This window comes from Cnephaeus nilssonii (assembly GCF_951640355.1).
Source record: "Cnephaeus nilssonii genome assembly, chromosome: 4".
NCBI classification, from domain to species: domain Eukaryota; kingdom Metazoa; phylum Chordata; class Mammalia; order Chiroptera; family Vespertilionidae; genus Cnephaeus; species Cnephaeus nilssonii.
The window spans coordinates 70,679,932-70,700,599 of record NC_137075.1 but is presented as its reverse complement, the minus strand read 5'-3'; the positions used below and the strand labels follow the sequence as shown (position 1 = coordinate 70,700,599).

The 20,668-nt window shown below is 33.8% G+C and overlaps 2 protein-coding genes across 3 annotated transcripts in view; one reads left to right on the top strand and one right to left on the bottom strand.

Annotated features, from left to right (window-relative positions):
* ERO1A (endoplasmic reticulum oxidoreductase 1 alpha) overlaps positions 1-6,372 on the top strand; it is a 49,511-nt gene extending 43,139 nt beyond the window's left edge. For both annotated transcript variants that reach the window (XM_079768905.1, XM_079768904.1), the window contains 3 exons: positions 688-774; positions 864-997; positions 2,963-6,372. In XM_079768905.1, the coding sequence (XP_079625031.1) occupies positions 688-774; positions 864-997; positions 2,963-3,023 (282 nt within the window). In that variant the 3' untranslated portion in view covers positions 3,024-6,372. The remainder of the gene's footprint in view (positions 1-687; positions 775-863; positions 998-2,962) is intronic.
* Positions 6,373-9,271: 2,899 nt separating this feature from the next.
* The window catches only part of GPR137C (G protein-coupled receptor 137C), a gene marked incomplete at its 5' end in the record, with an annotated part of 55,504 nt that continues 44,107 nt past the window's right edge, over positions 9,272-20,668 (bottom strand). Inside the window, 4 exons of the mRNA XM_079767643.1 lie at positions 9,272-9,787; positions 10,657-10,775; positions 10,953-11,078; positions 15,669-15,818. Of these exons, the coding sequence (XP_079623769.1) occupies positions 9,610-9,787; positions 10,657-10,775; positions 10,953-11,078; positions 15,669-15,818 (573 nt within the window). The 3' untranslated portion in view covers positions 9,272-9,609. The remainder of the gene's footprint in view (positions 9,788-10,656; positions 10,776-10,952; positions 11,079-15,668; positions 15,819-20,668) is intronic.

Sequence of the window (20,668 nt, the reverse complement as noted above, 5' to 3'; positions counted from 1 at the left end):
GCTTTGTTGGGTTAATTTGCATACACACTCCTGATTGGCTGGTGGGCGTCATGAAGGTATGGTCAATTTGCATATTTCTCTTTTATTAGTGTAGATAGTACCCTGATGTTCAAAGACATATACACATTTATTAAAAGTATAAAAACAAAAAATTCAGCCTGGCTGGTGTAGCTCAGTCGTTGAGCGTTGGCCTATGAAGCAGGAGGTCTTAGTTCGATTCCTGGTCAGGGCACATGCCCGGGTTGCGGGCTTGATCCCTGGTGTGGGGTGTGCAGGAGGTAGCAGATCAGTGATTCTCTCTCATCATTGATGTTTCTCTCTTTTCCTCTCCCTTCCTCTCTGAAATCAATAACAAATATTTTTTTAAAATTCAGAATGTTCAATTTTACTTGTAATGGTTTCTTTATAAAACTTGGTGAAGGGTACATGGATGTTCACTATATTCTGTATATTTCTGAATAATAATAATGATATCTGATTTTTTCACCTACTGTGATTTTTTAACTACTATGAAGTCAAAGGTTTTTATTTTTTCTCTTCCTCTTTCTGGTAAATGATGCCATCCAGCCCCTTGTTCCCCCTTTGACATAGTTAATAATCACATACAACAGAATACCTCACAGGCATTCAGAAAATAGTATTTGACTATATACTGCAGCTTAATACAATTTTGTTAATTGTTCTTAGGAGGAATTTCGACTGCATTTTAGAAATATTTCAAGAATCATGGATTGTGTTGGTTGTTTTAAATGTAGACTGTGGGGAAAGCTTCAGGTAAGCAAATCTATTTCAATCCTATTTTTCATTTATTCTTTGCACAAAGAAATTTCTAATATTTTCTTTTTTTCTTATTTCTATTATAGACTCAGGGTTTGGGTACTGCTCTGAAGATCTTGTTTTCTGAGAAACTGATAGCAAATATGCCAGAAAGTGGGCCCAGTTATGAATTCCAACTGACCAGACAAGAAATAGTATCATTATTTAATGCATTTGGAAGGTTAGTTTAAATGTATTGAAATTGTTTCTGCTAGTCAAGTAAGTCTAATGCAACATGTATGCTCTCAGATAAAACTGGGTAAGGAATATCCTTTATAGTGAAATTATCTCATTATGGAATTCTAGGATCTTACGATACCTTAAGTATGTAGACACAAACAATCATTACATGATATTCTTTATTTTTATCTGTTGACTTTTATAGTCATGATTAGTTTACTGATTGGACCTCAAAATTCATCTTACTGAATTTGTATATATTTTTAATTATTATTATTTTTTTTGTTGTTAACCCTCACCCAAGGATATTTTTCCATTGATTTTTTTAGAGTGGAAGGGAGGGAGGGGGAAAAGGAGAGAGAGAGAAACATCAATCTGAGAGGGAAACATTGACTGGTTGCTGCACTTGCCCATTTGGACTGGGGCTGGGGATTTAACCTGCAACCCTTGACTGGGAATTGAACCCTCGACCCTCCGGTCCGTGGGCTGATGCATTAACCACTGAACCACACAGTCTAGCACTCCAATTATCTAAAAGTAGTTTCTTGTGCTGCCCAAATGTTTATATATATATATATTTTATTGATTTCAGAGAGGAAGAGAGAGATAGAAACATCAGTGATGAGAGAGAATCATTGATCGGCTGCCTCCTACATGCCCCCTACTGAGGATCGAGCCTGCAACCCAGGCATGTGCCCTTGACTGGAATTGAACTCGGGACCCTTCAGTCCATAGGCCGATGCTCTATCCACTGAGCCAAACCAGCTAGGACCCAAATATTTTTTGAAGGTCCTGGAAAAACTCATGTTTTGTATAGGTATAGATATAAAATTTCTTTGTAAATTCACCACTATGTAAAAAAGTTAATAATTCTTTAAAAATAATTTAATTTCATAAAAATTATTGGAAGGTAAACTTGAAATAAGGCACTTATATTATAAAATTTAAGTATATCTGTACTTCTTTCTGGCCTCTCATATGAAAGGATGCAGAGATTTAGAAAAACTAATATTTTCTAAGGACTAACAATTATGATTTAATATTTTTGGTTTGAAATAATTGACCTCCAAAATTATTCTTTTTTGTTGTTGTTTTTTAACCCTCACCTGAAGGTATTTTTCTATTGATTTTTAGGGAGAGTGAAAGAGAGAGGGAAAGACAGGGAGAAACAGTGAAGTGAGAGAAACACATCGATTGGTTGCCTCCTGCATGAGCCCTGACCAGGGCCCCAATTGGGGAGGAGCCTGCAACCAAGGTACAGGACCTTGACCGGAATCAAACCTGGGACCCTTTGGTCCACAGGCCAATACTCTATCCACTGAGCCAAATCGGCTTGGGCCAAAATTATTTTTTAGTACACAGAAGCTTGACAGTTATATTTCATTGATTACTCTGATTCTTTTTTCATGGTGGAGAGCAGAGCTAAACTACACTTGAAGTAATGAACAAACTATGTTTTATAAAAATTAGTGAGAACAATTTGATCATATGTTTACTATTCTCACTCTTTAAAGTCCAAAAGCTTTGGTTCTTTAGTATATTTACTAAATATGATATAATAATTAGTTTTCAGTACTTGTATATTTATGCATATTTAAAATGCATATTTTAATGATCTACTTATATGTATGTACTTTAAATACTAAGCATATGAATATACTTATGATTACTTAAAATAACAAGTATTTTAATATTTTTGTACTTTGTAATTCTATAATTTAATACTAAGTTATGAATACTTTAAAATAACAAATTTCTGGGCAATACAATCTTAGTTTTACCACATCAAGTTAAGAACTAAAGTACATCAAAATAGATTAAATTATTTATGTACCTTTAAATTCATTGAAATAAATTACTTACATTTTTTTTCTGTGCTTGATAAGTGCAAAGTGAATAACTTTCAGAGAAAAGTTATCTAAGATAATTTCTGAGTGAAAAAAATTTTTTTGTTTGTTTGTTACAGAATTTCTACAAGTGTGAAAGAATTAGAAAACTTCAGGAACTTGTTGCAAAATGTTCATTAAAGAAAACGAATTGAAATGTACCTGTGCTCGACAATGGAGGTCAAAGAGTGGAGTTTTATTCAAAGGCATAACGACAGTCTTAAGGCAAATATTTTATAAAGCTGCTTTTGTAAAAGGAGAATTAAATTATTTTAAGTAAACATTTTTAAAAATTGTGTTAGATCTATGTATAATATTGTGAATAAAAGTAATACTTTGGTAATATGGTACAAATTTTAAAGTTTAATGTTGAATAAAATCAGGATTATTAAATTCATATATGTTAAAAGTAAGTACCTGATGTTCTAAATCTCTCAAACTAGAATTTTGTGTAAGATGTAATATAAATAAAACTATGGCCAATATGACAAGTGTTTAATAGAAAAATGCTAAGGAGGCTCATGAATAACCCATAATTAACAGCCTAAAATTTTTCAATACATTTAGACTTAACTGATTTAGTAAATAAAAATACAGAATGCCCAGTTATATTTGAATTTCAGATAAGCAAAATTTTTTAAAAATGTAAGTATGCTGCATGCAATACTTGGGACATACTTAAAAAAAAGTATTCCTTATTTAAAATTCAAATTTAACTGGTTAGCTTTGTGTTTTATCTGGCAACTCCAAAATATATTGATATGAAAAAAAGTCACTTTTAGAGTTATGTTACTATTTTGATTGGCTTGTTTTTGTTTGTAGAAAGATACAATCACAACTAAAAGGTATACGGGATTTCTATGCATTGTGCAAAGTTGTAAAGATTTATACATGTATTCTCATAATACTTTATCTAATACTGGATAAATTTAGGAGAAATCTTTTATTTTTATATATTTTCAAATTTACAGGGAAGTTTCTAGGATAGTACAAAGAACTTTTATCCAGATTCATTGACTGTTAATATTTGCTTTATCTTTCTTGCTCTTTATTTATACACATACTACTTTTAACTCAATCATTTGAAAGTCAATGACAGGCCCTTTGAACCCTACATACCTTAGTTTGTAATACTGAATAATTTATTAAAAACTAGAGGCCCAGTGCATGAAATTCATGCACGGGGTGGGGGGGTCCCTCATCCCGGCCTGCACCCGCTTGCAGTCCGGGACCCCTTGGTGGACATCCCTCTCGCAATCCGGGATCCCTCTTGCAGTCCCAGACCCCTTGCTCCTTATCATCTGCATGCTCGCTGCTCCTTACCGCTCGGCTCGCTGCTCCTTAGCACAGCAAAGGAGGGAGAGGCTCCTGCCACTGCAGCTGCACTTGCCAGCCATGAGTCCGGCTTCTGGCTGAGTGGTGCTCCTCCTGTGGGAGTACACTGACCACCAGGGGGCAACTCCTGCATTGAGCGTGTGCCCCCTGGTGGTCAGTGCGTGTCATAGCGACTGGTTGTTCTGCCATTTGGTCTATTTGCATATTAGCCTTTTATTATATAGGATAATTTTTTTCAGGAAAAAAAATCTGGAACTATAATGTGATAAGCCTTAGAATAAGGAATCATTTTGAGTTTGTTTTGTCGCCCTTTTAATGTTCGAACTGTAAACTCATAGGAATGTCATTTAATTTATTTTTTGGTATTCATTTCCTTTTTCTCCTTAAAAACTAAATTGTAATTTTTGGAGGTTTTATTAGTGAAAGCTCTTCAATGATAAAAAGTTTTGAAGGGGTTTGGGAATTTATGTCACAAGGTAATTGTAGAGAAAAAAGAAACTGTATACCTCAAAATTATGTGCCTCTTTATATGTCACATTATTAATGAAGTAGGGTTTATTTATATAATGGTTTAGAAATGTCATTTTACACTGCTGTATTCTTTTTCTTCTCTGTGTCCCTAAGACCTGGTGTAGTGTCAAACACATAGTGGGTATCCAATAAATATTTGTTGAATGAATGTATGAATATGTATTCAGTATATTTTAAATGAATAATTTCAGAGCTAAGTTTAACAATATGTTGTATTTCCTTTTCCCCCTTCATTTGAATAGGGTAGGAAAAGAAAGACATTAACTTACTAGTTAAATCAGTATTCTTGGAGACTCAAAGGACTATGACATAATCACCATATATAAAAGTTTAAGGACATTGGTAGTGCTCTGAAAATGTGGTAGATGGATTTAAAGGGTAATTTGTCTGTATACCTCTCTCATGCCCCTGCCCTTTTTTTAACAAAAATTTTTTTGAAAGAATATTCCTATCTTCACTTTGTCACCTTCCACTTGCTCCTTAACTAAAATCGGGCTTTTGGCTCTGTAGTTCTTAACAATCTTTTCCTTTGAAGTCTAAACATCCAGTTCTAAATCCAGGTCAAAAGGCATTTCTTATTTGACTTTTTTTTTTCTTCTGCATTTGACACTGTTGACAACCCCTTCTTTAAAAATCCCTTTTTAAACCTCTGATTTCCTTATATTTCACTTAATCCTGGATGCCTTCCTTTGAGCCTGTTTTAATTTATACTACTCTGCAGGCTCTCATTTTTGCTCTCTTAATCACCAACACTTCTCACTTTTGGGTAATTGCAATTCAATGATTTCTAAATCCTTATCTTTAGCCCAGACTTTAGATATATCTTTACTTAGTTGTCCTACATTATCTTTAATTGTGTGTCTTCAAGCAATCATTCTCCCCCAAGCCTACTCTTATACCTATGTTCCTTACTCTGCTTAAATTCAGAACCATTATCATCTAAATTTTCTAGGCTCACTCCTTTCCTCCACTTACTCCTATCCAGTCAGTGTCTAAGTACTACGGATTTTATCTCCATATCTCTGATACATCACTGTCTTTCCATTTTAATTGACTGCTCTTACCTAAAGTACTACACTAACCTGTCTTATACCCAGCCTGTCTTTTTCTGTTTTGCTCCACAATGTTACTAGAGTGGGTTTTCTAGAAGCACTCTAACAAGGTTCCCTGATGTGTGTCTCCCAGTCCAACCTCCCCCACCACCCACGTTCTGACAAAATGGACTTATAGTTCTTCAAATGCACCATGGTCAGTTGCCTACACCATGGTGCATGCTGTTCTCTTTGCATCAAGTGCCCTAGCTATCCGTCCCCACTTGGACAATTTCTATGTATCCTTGCAGGCCCCCATAAAACATCACCTCTGTGAAATCTCCCGTTTCAACCAAGGAGGACCATCACTAACTTCCTTTTCTGTGTTACCACTGTAATTACAACCTACCTCTATTGTGCCACTTATTGTACTGGATTGTTTTTGTTTTTTAAAGCCTCCTCTACTAGAATGTGAGCTCCTTAAGGGCAGGAAAAAGAACTTGATCCGTTTTTGCATCTCTATAGCATAGTTTTTGGCATATGAACACTTAATAAATGAATGTTTGTTGAATAAATTGCTTTTAAAACGATAACTTTATTCTATTAGAGGCCAGATTTTCACTCCAAATGTTCTTCACAGCAAGAGTGAGTGAGTCCCAGAGATCTGTGGACTTTAGGGGAGTCAGGAAAGCTCCTGAAATTGTATTCAAAGTTTGGTGTGGTTTTGGCGGACTATGAAAGGGGTCGATTATGGAAAAAAACAGTAAGACCTCTTCTTTCGGGGAAAAGGTAACATCATTGAGGAATTTTTTGAATAATCAAAGAGTAACTGCCCAAGATTATGGGCTAGATAAATTTATCCCTATTTAAGATTCTAAGGGAAAGGAGAGAGGGGTTATACATTATTTCATACAAGGATTTTTTTTACCTTAATGCTTGAATAAACATGTGTTGTCTATTTTGTTTAAAGTAAAGTGTATGGCAGTTCTTAACAAAATTACTGTATAATACTAAGGGACATGATAGTCAGGTATAAGTAATTATAAGTTCACTAGCAGAGTATCATTTGTAATTCCTATTTTCTCTCTCTCTCTGGTAGCACTAGGGTTCTTATCCTTATGTAACAGAAACTCATTTGGTATAGTTCATTAAGAGAGATTAAGAAAACCAGACCTCCAAATAAAAGCACAAACACTTTTATTTTAACAGGAGTGTTTTGTTACAATTTAGTGAAACAACAAATAAATACATTCATTGACCACAGCTATACTTTTACAACCAGTTTAAAACTGATCATATAGCTGAGAAACACTGTTAAACAATAAAAAGGCAGCTATGCATAAAAAAGCTACTATCTATAAATTACATCTTTAATAAAAACTACAACCAGCTATAATGAGTGGTAAGAGTTCCAAAATTAATGGCCACCCAAATGAAATGATATAAAACAAGTACTGCTAATCACTGTAGAATTATACACGTAAGCAATGAAATGCATTGTTCTAATTAATGAACCAAGAGGAAGGTTTGAAATTGTCATCATGTGCTTCAGTGCAGGATAAACAAGGAATCGGTAGCCCTTTGATTTTATAAACAACTCCTTTCAAGACCAGACTTAAAGTGCTCCTAGTGCTTTGGAATTTTCAAGCAAAAATTGGGCCAGAAGCTTATATTTCTTTGTCTTTGGTGATGTATTGTGGGAGATGTGTATAAAGAGACAAAGGCAAGAATTTAGGTACCCTAGTCAGTCATAAGAATATATTTATAAATCTCAAATTTGGAGGAATCAACTTAAGCAATTGAAAGAACCAAGTTATTTTATCTAAAATACTTTTTAAAAAGTAATCTTTTGCTTATCTGGTCAAATAGATACATTATCTAGGGAAGCCTTACTAGAAAAAAATTTCCTGTATTTGAATCCCAAGGGTTAACACAAATCTTGTCGTACAGCTTTAGATAATCAGATACCTAACATTATTAGGAAAATTAATAGTTGGCATTCTGAAAAAAATCTAATAACTGAAGTTGTAATCACAATATACTGAGCTGCATACTATATTGTCATGTAAATTACCAAGGTTAACTTCTGTAATATACATTTTAAAATAATTTGGTTATAATAAGAGAACTTATGAACCTGAAGTAGCATAACTATAGGTTTATGCTTCTGATTGAATTCGAAGTCATTTTGTATGATAAAAAGAAGAAATTTCTTTGGCTGTGTACCAGCCTCCCAAAAGATTGAAAGCATTAAAAATTTCATTTATTCCTTGGGGGTTTCACGTACTGTTATACTTTTGTGAAGTTAGTGCATCCATTATTAAAAAGTTGAAAGGTATTTTAAGCAAGAGTAGAAATAAAACATAACTTTCAAATCAAATTAGGAGACAGAAAAGGACAGTTGTATTAGTTCCAGTTCTGAAAAAACAGATCAGCAGACAATTGTATAAAGTTAGGTGTCTTAAAGTATACTGTGACAGCTTCCCAATATTGCCTGTTCCCTTGGCATCTTGAGGTATGCAGCAATCCTTCTCTTAATATAAACACTGGTAGAAAGTGCATTTTAAAATTCTCTATTACCTTAGCCTACCATATATTTTTTTAGATTTGGGATAGGACATTCAAGACAGTTTTAATATAATTCAAAAAGTATTCCAATGTTGTTAACCACTGTTTTTATACTTACCTAGGTATAGTTAGTACCTTCATATCAGTTTGTTTATTTATATGGTGTTGGAATTAAATTTAATTTGGCTTTGCCCATATAAGATATAAAAATGTGAAAACTAAAGGAGGACTTATGTCTTACAAAGTATTGCACTTGAGTTCACTGCAATGATGTATCATGATTTAATTTACCTGAGGACAATCCTGCTTTTCTGGTAAAAACAGCTAAAATCTTGTTTCAGCTAAATCAAATGCTTTTGCAAATGTATTCATGTTTTAACTTAGAATTGTATATTTCATGAATAACTAACTCTTAAATGCATCTGTAAACTTGTTTAGTCCCAAGAGATTTCTACCAAAATATCCCTATGCAAAAACCACTATTGCTTTCTTGACGAATCATGCTTAAACTACTACATGTATCTTAATCATACAAAATAATCACTTGACCACTTCTACTCAAGTAGCCACATAATTTTCACTGGTGTACTTTCTTCTTGAAGAAATAACTGTGGCTTTCCAAAGAACACTGCTGGTCATCACTGTAAAGGTTTACTACTATCATTAAAAAAAAAAGATTGTTTGAATAATTGAAGTTGGTATTTTATGATCATGCTTAAAAGATCTTCAATGATTACATATTTTTAGTATATTAAAAAAAGAATAATACATTTTTATGCTTTAGTTCTGTGCACTTTTCACACTGTAAAATTTTTATTGGGTAAAAATTTCAGATAGAGTATACCACGTAATATACAGACTTTTATTTTAATAGGAAAATTGCCTCTTAATTTGGTGTACAATATAATATCTCCAGGGTGAACATTGGAGTATGACTTTGAGGACTGCAGTGTACTCTTCAGAACAAAGATAAAAGTGCAAATATGCAAATATGCTTTTGATGTTCCAAAGTCAAGTTGTTTGGAGACCATCAAGTGCCTTAAGATCTAATCTCTTTTCTCCCACTCCAAATGTTCCATTTAACTTCACTGTACCATGAAGAGGTCAAAGTAATAGCTGTGTCCTCTGCTGAACACAGCCACATTTCCAGGCGTTGTTTTCAGTTGCAAAAGATAATGGAATGTTTATGTAGATGGCATTTAAACGCATTGAATACACACATTCATGAAAAACAACTGAAGAATCACAACTTGGTAATGCTGTCAGTTTTGTGGTGTTACATATAAGCTATGGTGACTGTTCAAATCGAAATTACTACAAGTAAAGAGCAAAGGAGCAGTATCTGTCATAGGTCCATTCAGGTGGGGAGAGACGGTGTAACTGTTGCTGCCACACCCTGCCATGGTGCCATACCAGCCCAACCCTTGTGAATTTGATAAACTGCAACAACAAAGAAAGCCACAGGACTGTGATCAGTATATAAGTCACACTGGCATTTTTAGTTTTCAATGAATTTTATAATATATTGAAATAACATAATGACTTTCTATAAAATTTAATGATTTCTACCTAATATCCTTGATTGTATATCATATATTACAAAATAATGAATAAATACCACTCAGAACTAGATTATCAGATAATAATAATAGTACATATTATGTACTAGGTTCTATTCTAAGACATTTGGTATATACACACACATACTCATTTAATCTTCACAACAGTCCTACAGGTTCTATTATTCCTATTTTACAGATGAAAAACAGGCTAAAAAATGGGTTAAGTAACTTGTCCAGATGAAGTGAGGATCATAAAAAATGCTCTAGCAAGCTAAAAGCATTATGTCGGTGTGCATGGAGGCTTTCATTTGCCCGGATACACAGGTGAATGGTTTGAATTTGCAATGATTTTGGAATTAAAGAGGTCACAAATGATTTCCCTGCCATCTAAGGTTCCCAAGAGTTTTATCTAGGGTTTCTCTGTGGATTTTGAATAGCACTACTTAGGTAAGGAAACATATATAATCACTATAACAGCATTTCTTTCCTGCTGACCAATGCCCACCAGCTTTGAACCAACAAAGGATCCTGAAATGAATTGGTACTATTTTACCCCAAAGGCTTAGAGGTCAATGATAGTTCTTTATAGTACAGGTCCCACCATGGATTTAACTTCGGCTACTCTAAGCTTCAATATCAAATGATTTTATGTATTGATTTATAACACCAAATCACCTACTTCACATTTGGGTTAAAGCTTAGATTTGCTCTTTTAAATCTATTTTAATACTAATTCAGTACATCTACCTTCCTTCTCTTGAACTTCCCAGTCTTGGCAGGTCATCATCACTATCATATCGCCTTGGATTGTCAAAAAAATAAGCTCTGGGACTATAACCGTGACTATTTATCATGCCAGCAGGTGCCTGTGAAAAAAAAGTATTAGATAACATATGAAGATTTACTTTTCAACTAAGACAGGAGGCTGGAATCTATAATGCTTTTTAGTCTTAAAATTTGCCAAACAGACACAATCAATATAAATGATCCATTATTTTTAAAAGAAAGGCGAACAGGCATTAGGGAATGTTATGGTATCTTACCAAATTCTGGTTTAATCTCTGTGCCCGGAAAAATAGTACCACCGACCATGCTGGCACATGTTCCCACAGAAAGAGGACCATTCCAAATACTATATACTCTTCTCCATTTACATCTTGCATATGAGCCTGTAAATAGAGTATGGCAGAGCAATACTGAAATCTGTTTTATGTATAATCGGTCACTCTCCACAATTAACTTGCTTCAGGTAGAGTAAGTTAAAATATATCAACTACAAGCAGAGTAAGTTAAAATATATCAACTACAAGCACATAAAACTCTAAATTAATTTTCCATAGTTTGTGGTTTCTTATGTAATCATATTTATCCTTTAAAGAATATAAAAATGCATTAATGCTACATAGAAGAAAAAGCTACCAACTTTTTCAATGCATCAATTTATGAAAATATTTTTAATACATGGATATGGAGTGATCTCATTTTCAGTCCCCATAGTTGGAAGAGTTACAAAATAGACTACCGGTTCTAGCTGCTCCATAGGCAAATAGCACTTACCTGGAGTTACACCTTAGAGAATGCAGCATGTACATTGCTCAGCTCTTCTGTTACTTAAAAATATGCTTTTGGGCCTAACCTCCATGTTGATTTATTTCTACTTTACTAGATGTAGGGAGAGATAAGGGGGAAGAGGAGTGAAGAGCATCTGTTACATGTGTAAATTCCTTCTCTGTAGAAAGGTAACTGATATTCTGCCCTGGATGGGTAGCTCAGTTTGTTAGAGCACTGTCCCAAAACACCAAGGGTTTGATCCCTGGTCAGGGCACATGTAAGAAGCAACCAATGAATGCATAAATAAGTGTAACAACAAATCAATGTTTCTCTCTTTTTCTCTCCCTGTCTAAAAGCAATAAATTTAAATTTTTAAAAAAATGGTAACTGAATTCTGATATAAGGGGATTCTAGAATTCCTTAAATTCAGTACAAAGTTAAATTAATATAAATAAGAGATGACGTATAGTATGTCAAAAAGCACTTTAAGGAAGGAGTTAGAGAATGCTGGGAGTTTATTTTATTTTTTTAAATTTTTCATTTATTTATTTATTTTTTGTCACTTTGTTGTTCAATGCTGGGAGTTTAAATATGCATAGCCAGAGTATTGTGAATTAGTATAGCAAACACCTGGACAATCAAGGAACTATAAATGATCTTCCATTATCAAGACTGATAATGCCTGATCATGACTTAAACATCTAAAAATAAACAAAATACTTAGGCTATATGTAGTTCTTGGGTAAAAGAGAATTAATTTTATCCTAACAAATTAAATACTTACTAGTTTTCACTAGCTAATGACAAGCAATCAATTTATCTAGAGATATTTAAATACTATCCTTTTTTTAAAAATTAGCAAAATAGGGTTATCAATAGATTTATTGCACTATTCATACTATTTACAAAAGAAAGAAAAATACTCCTTTGGGAGAAGTTCTCTCTGAAGAATAATTTCAAGTGTCATATGTAAATGAGGATTTTTATTGGAACAGTGATAAAAAACAAAATAAAACAAAAAAAAACTCCCAGCAGCCGAGACCGGTTTGGCTCAGTGGATAGAGCGTCAGCCTGCGAACTGAAAGGTTCCAGGTTCGATTCCGGTCAAGGGCATGTACCTTGGTTGCGGGCACATCCCCAGTAGGGGATGTGCAAGAGGCAGCTGATCGATGTTTCTAACTCTCTATCCCTCTCTCTTCCTCTCTGTAAAAAAATCAATAAAATATATTTAAAAAAAAAAGAAAGAAAAAAAAAAACCTCCCAGCAAACAAGAGTCCTGGCCCAAATGGCTTCACAGGGGAGTTTTAACAAACATTCAAAGAAGAACTAACACCTATCCTTCTCAAACTATTTCAAAAAATCCAAGAAAAGAGAAGACTTCTAGGTTCTTTTTATGAGGCCAGCATTATCCTAATTCCAAAACCAGAAAAGACACTACAAAGAAAGAAAATTATAGGCCATTATCTCTGATGAACATAGATGCTAAAATCCTCAACAAAATATTAGCAAACTGATTCAGCAATACATTAAAAAGATCATATACTATGATCAAGTGGAATTTATTCTAGGGATACAAGGTTGGTACAATATCCTTAAATCAATAAATGTGATACATCACATAAACAGATTGAAAGACAAAAATCATGTGATCATATCAATAGATGCAGAAAAAAGCATTTCATAAAATCCAGCACCCATTTTTGGTAAAACTTTCAGCAAAGTGGGAATAGAGGGATCATATGTCAACATAATAAAGGCCATATATGACCTACAGCCAACATCATCATCAATGGGAAAGAACTAAAAGTGTTTCCCTTAAAATGAGCAACAAGATAGGGATGTCTGTTTTCACCACTCTAATTCAACATAGTACTGCAAGTCCTAGCCACAGCAATCAGACAAGAAGAAGAAATAAAAGGCGTACAAATTGGAAAGGAGGTAATAAAACTGTCGTTATTCGCAGATGACATTAATATTGCACATAGAAAACCCTAAAGACTCCACCAAAAAAATACTAAATATAATAATAAATGAATTCTGCAAAGTAGCAGAATACAAAATTAATATTAAAAAATTGGTGGCATTTTTATAAACCAATAATAAACTATCAGAAAGAGAAACTCAGAAAAAAAAATCTCACTATTACAACAACAAAAAAATAAGGTACTTGGGAATAAATTTAACCAAGGAGGTAAAAGACCTGTACTTGGAAAATACAGGACATTGAAGAAAGAAACTGAGGAAGATACAAATAAATGGAAGCACAGTCTGTGCTCATGGATGAAAGAATTAACATCATTAAAATGTCCATACTACCCAAAGCAATCTATAGATTCATCACAATTCCTATTAAAATACCAATGGCATGTTTTCACAGATCTACAACAAATATTCCAAAACTTTATATTAAACCAAAAGAGACCTAGAATAGCCTCAGCAATCTTGAGAAAGAACAAAGTTGGAAGTAACACAATACATGATATCAAATTACACTACAAGGCCATAATAATAATAAAAAAAGCCTGGTTACTGGCATAAGAACAGGCATGTAGATCAATAGAAAAGAACAGAGAGCCCAGAAATAAACCCATTCCTTTATGGTCAATTAATATTTGACAAAGAAGACAAGAGCATACAATGGTAAACACAGTTTCTTCAATAAAGGGTGTTGGGAAAATTGGAAAGGGACATGAAAAAAATGAAACAAGATCACCAACTTACACCATACATAAGAATAAACTCAAAATGGATAAAAGACTTAAATGTAAGTCACAAAACCATAAAAATCCTAGAAGAATATATAGTCAGTAAAACTCAGACATCTCTCATAGCAATATTTTTGCTGATATATCTTCTAGGGAATGGGAAACTAAGGAGAAAATAAGCAAGTGGGATTACATCAAAAGCTTCTGCACAGCAAAAGAAACCATCAACAAAATGAAAACAGAACCCACTATATGGGAGAACATATTTGCCAATGATACATCTGATCAGAGGTTAATTTCTAAAATATATAAAGAACTCATACAGCTCAACAACAGGAAGACAAACAACCCTATTTAAAAAATGGGCAAAGGTCTGGAATAGACACTTCTCCAAAGAGGACATACAGATTGCCAATAGACACATGAAAAAATGCTCAAAGTCACTAATTATCAGAGAGATGCAAATTAAAACCACAATGAGATATATCACTTCACACCTGTCAGAATGGCTATCATCAACAAATCAACAAACAACAAGTGCTGGCGAGGATGTGGAGAAAAGGGAACCCTTGTGTACTATTGGTGGGAATGCAGACTGGTGTAGCCACTGTGGAAAACAGTATGGAACTTCCTCAAAAGATTAAAAATGGAAGTGCCTTTTGACCCAGTGATTCCATTTCTGGGAATATATCCTTAGAATCCCAAAACACCTATTCAAAAATATATATGCACCCCTATATTCATGGCAGTGTTATTTACAATAGCTAAGACCTGGAAATAGCCTAAGTGCCCTCAGTAGATGAGTGGGTGACAAAGCTGTGGTACATTTACACAATGGAATACTATGTTGCATGGATGAACCTGGAGAATATTATGCTAAGTGAAATAAGCCATTAGAGAAAGACAAATACCATATGATCTCACATGGAACAGATTGACAACTGTCAGAGGGTGGGGTAGGGAAGACTGGATGAAAGAAGGTGAAGGGATTAGCCAAAGAACATATATGCATAACCCATAGACACAGACAACAGTGTAGTGATGGCCAGAGGGAAGGGGTGTGTGGGATGAGTGGAGGTAGGCATGGTAGGGGGAATGGGGCATCTGTAGGTCAACAATAAAAATGAAGTTAAAAAAAAAAAATAGCCCAACCAGTGTGGCTCAGTGGTTGAGCATCGACCTATGAATCAGAAGGTCATGGTTCTATTTCTGATCAGGGCACATGCCCGGGTTGTGGGCTTGATTGCCAGTAGTGGATGTGCAGGAGGCAGTTGATCAATGATTCTCTCCCAACATTGATGTTTTTCTCTCTCCCTTCCTCTCTGAAATCAATAAAAAAAATATATGTACAAAAACATTTATTTAAAAAAAACAGAGTTTTAAGTATTTGAGATAGCAGTAAGAGATTCCATAAAAGTGTAAGTCAAACACTTAAAAAATTCTCCTATTAAGGCTAATTCCATTATTATATTATTAGATTTGCAATACATGGTAGATACTTACCTTATCTGAAAGATTATACCAGCCATAATTAAATGGACTTTCTAAAGTATCCTGAGATAGGGTGATCACCACCAAATTATAACATGCTCTTGAAGAGTAGAGAAGAATGACTACAGAGCTTACGACAACAGTCTGGCACAGAGACATACCCTAAAAGAAATAAAAATCATCATCACGATACTCTGCACATTTGTCATGACAAGGTATTCATCCACTTGGCTCAGCTTAATCACCTCTTGCAATGCACTTCTAGAAAACACTGAATGATCAGCTGTTGAAATAACTATTATCTTGCTTTACAATTCCTATTCTTAGAACCACATGTGTTTAATCTACCCTGCTAATACAAATAAGCTCTTTGCCAACTTGTCTAATGGCACATGGAGAAAGATTTGTTCTGCTAGTTACCTCACTCCCTTAAGTAATAATGAATAAAGTAGTAGGCAAAAGATCTGAGCTATGATTGATATTAATCAGAGAGGTAGTTAATCATAATGAGAAAAGAATGGGAAATAGAAGCATTAATTCATTCGATACACTGAATTTCCAATGAGATACAAACTTAGAATATAAATACAGCTCCTATGCTATTTGCTTCATTCTATTAGATTATATTAATTGAGTTAATCCCCTATTGATACCGTTATGTTGAAAACAAAATGATGTAGGCACTAAAAATGTACTTTCCAATCCGTAATACTAAAACTGTTCACTGATTCCTCAAAATAGAAGGCCCTTATAACTTAGTGGATCTCAAATGGAGTGTGCATATTGAAAGGGGTGTGGTATCCACCGTTGAAAGGATGTTAACCAGGAGTTTGTATTTCAATACAGTTGGTTTATTTTGTAATCCTATTTACCTTATGCATTAAAAACATTATTCTGGAAAGTGACACAATTGCCAAAGAGATCCACTGCAAAAAACAACAACACCTAATATATTGTTTTGGAAGTTTGTGTTTGGATTGTCACAATGATTAAGGGGCAATAATGGCATTTAGAGCCAAAGGACTCGCTATATGACTCGCAATTTGTAGGAAAGTTCTCCACATTAGAGAATTCTTCTCTGACTTTCATACTTTCCAATGTCCTCCTCGACATTCACGAAGATGAAAAGCCTGTTTATAATGATCTGACCCCAAACCGAATTCTGTTATACATATAAACAAAGTTTATGTTTGTACAATTTAAATAGATGCCAACATTTCGAGAAATACATGAATCATGTAAATTAAGGGAAATTTGTGTTTTGTTCAGAACTTTGTCAAGAATGGTCAAATATTTCAGAAAATTATGAAACTGCAGCAGTACTGCTTGAGGTACATAAGACACCAATCCAACACACCTGTAACAGTCTGCATTTGTAGTGGTTCCATGCATAGTTTCTATGCATAGATATAAGTATCTGAGTACTTACTACACTATGCCCCAAAATTTACATATTGAAATATTTGTTAATTACTTATATTTCCCCTTTCTATTACAATTATGGTAATTACATTGAATTATTTTTGTGAATTAAAAAAAAAGTTGTTAATAAAACAGCTAACCTAAAACCAATCCAGATCTAAATTTTAAAGTACTATATTATTAAAGAAAAGTTAGGTAGCAAGAAAAGTTAGAATGTTCTAAGCATTACCATTCTTTAAAATAACCACAAGTACATTTACATAGTCAGTGCTTTAAGAAATAGAAAGACATCTTATAATATGGAGCCTGCTTATAGATGTAAATGCTATAAAAATGTTTAAAAAATATTGTGAGAAAGAGCAAAGAATCAGTAATACCAAAGCAATTATAAACAAAATTGCAGCCAAATTACATACATGTAACAATGAAAGCAGCTTATTGATTTAGAAAACAAAGTAAGCTTCTTCCTGCAAAATACAGAACTACAAAACAAAAAATAAGGACCACATGGAAAGTGTTGTAAAAAGTTAAAGAAAACCTTCCTAAATGAACAGTCATAACAAACAATTCTATTCCGGAGCAATCCTCAAAAAATAATTATCCCTTCTTCCATCTCTGACATTTCTGACATTTATACACTATTTAAAAAAAAAATTCCATTCTTGACAAATAAAGAAGAGTTACACCTCACTCTAGTGTGCATATCATTAACAGTTCAGTATGCATATCACTAACTAGAGCTCAATATTTGTTTACAGGTGTCTTTAAAATGCAGAATAGACAGAAACCTCAACTGACCATTTGTGCACCTGTGTAACCCAAATCTCTACCAAAATAGAGAACATTACATTATACAAAGGTTCCTTACAACCTTTCCCCCAACTATTTTGTTTTTACCACAAATAGTTTTGCCTACTCTAGAACTTCTTATAAATGAACTTATAAAATATGAACTATTTGATAGGTTTCATTCATTTAGCATAATGTTTTGAAATTCATCCATGTTGGATGTATCAGTAGTTAGGTCTTTGTATTGCTGAGGTGGATAGTTAGGTCTTTGTACCAGTATTGCTGGTTTGCTCGAGTTTCGTAGCATTAGCACTGCCAAGTCCCACATCCCAGAAAACTTCTCAGTCCGGGGCAAACCAGCACAGCTAGTTCCACTAATTCCATTGTATAATTATGTGAGTTTGTTCATTTTTATGTTGATGGACAATTTCTATGAACATTCTTATACAAATCTTTTTTGTGGACATAGGCTTTTACTTAAAAAAATACCAAAGAGTGAAATTGCTGGGTCATATGGTAGGTGTAAATTCAGCTGTATAAGAAACTGCCAGATCTTTCCCCAAATGGATGTGCAATTTAATACTTCCAACCAAGTATTAGAGTTCCAGTTGCTCCACACCTTAGCATTTTGGTCAATCATTTTATTTTTAGCCATGCTGGTGGATGTGTAATATAACATTTTGGTTTTAATTTGCATTTCCTCGATGACTAATGATATTGTGCTTATTGGCCATTTTTCTAGATTCTTTGTGAAGAACCTATTCATAGTTTCCACCACTTCTAAATTGTTTATTTATTATTGAGTTGTATTTTGAAATTTTCCTTGTAACTCACATGGAAACACAAGAATGGGTACTGTGGTTTTAAAATAATTTTTTCCCAAAAACTTTAAAAAATCTTAATTTGATATTGAACTATTTTACATATTAATCATCATTTACTGTAAAAGAAAAAATTTTCATATTTAAGAATTTATTATTACTTAGGAATAGGGAGTTATTGTTTAGTGGATACAGAGTTTCAGTATGAGATGATGAAAATGTTCTGGAGATGGACAGTTGTGATGGTTGCACAACAATGTAAATGTACTTAATGCCACTGAACTGAACACTTAAAAATTGTTAAAGTGGTAAATTTTATGCTTTGTATATTTTAGCACAATAAAAGTATCTTTCTCAACACAAAGCATTCCTGTTTACCTCTAAGATGCTGAGAAAGATGAAAGTGTTAGAATTCTCTGACTCAACAAAGAATCTCCCTCAAAGGAACTGGGTGAAATAGTTTTGTTTTCTCAAATAAAATGTCATAAAAACTATCTTTGGTCCTGTCTGGATAGATCAGTTGGTTAGAGCATCATCCTGTTCTTGAGGGTTTGATTCCCTGTCAGGACACATACTTAGGTTGAGGTTCAATCCCCCGTCAAGCAGTGTATAGGAGGCAACCAATTGATGTTTCTTTCTCATATAGATGTTTTTTTCTCTCTCTCTCTCTCTCTCTCAGTAAAAGCATATTCTCAGGTGAGGATTAAAAAACAAACAATCTTTCAATAGATTTTATAAAGGTAAATACTTTGCCTTATTGTGTCTTCTGCAACAGAACATTTTTGAGTAGCATATTAGTCCAAGCATTATTTTGAGACTAATTATTCAGAATGTAAAGCAAAAGGAATTGAAATTTTAAATGCAGGTGTGCTGATAACTTTAAATACCAAAAACTGTTTTTTATAATTTTCTAAGGTGGAAATGAAAAAGCCATTCAAGCATTTCACAGGCTGTTATTTTACTGCACTGGCTGGTAAAGCACCCACAATAGCTGAGAGACCAGGAAAGCCTTATGTGGGTGACATTGCTGAACGAATGCCTGCTGGATGTAAAGTCCATAAAAGGAATTATGGCATTGCCAATTTCCAATAATACAGACATTTACTGATTTAAAATTTTAATTGAAAACATAAATGAATCTGATGTAGCAGTACTAATTTTGTTTGTATTCACCTGCTGTCAGTACCAACTAATCATTAAAGAAGATATTCTTTTATGTCAATGCCTGATAAATACAAGCGGTATATTCAGTTTTGAAAATTCCTCTGCTCGTTTATCCTGGTCCAACTGTGTTAATATTTTCACTAATGGTACAAAAGCAATGGTGGGTAAAAGTTCTGGAACTAAGCACAAATCAGTTCTAATAATATATATACAGGTAGATATAAAACCATACTGGATTGTATTCCTCACTACTCTGCATTTCCAGTTAGAAAAGAAAGTCAATTTCACTTAATATACTTGATGTGAAAATATATTTTAAAAATAAGTTTGTGTTTAATTATACAGCGTGTCCCCAAAATGTACACATACACATTGAATAATTATAAAGGAAGTGTTTATTAAAATGCATTTCATCTTGCCCTAACTGGTTTGGCTCAGTGGATAGAGCGTCAGCTTGCGGACTGAAAGGTCACAGTTTCGATTCCAGTCAAGGGCATGTACCTTGGTTGTGGGCACATCCCCAGTAGGAGGTGTGCAAGAGGCAGCTGATCAATGTTTCTCTCTCATTGATGTTTCTAGCTCTCTATCCCTCTTCCTCTCTGTAAAAAAAAATCAATACAATATATTTAAAAATATTAAATGCATTTCATCTTAATTTAACACCTATCAGCTATTAAAGTGTGTATACTTTTGGGGGGACACCATATATGTAGGAAGGGGGAGAGAGAGATAGGCTGCCTCTCATGTGTGCCGGGCCATGGATTGAACTTGCAACCAATTGGGAATGTGCTGACCAGGAATTAAACTCACTTTCTA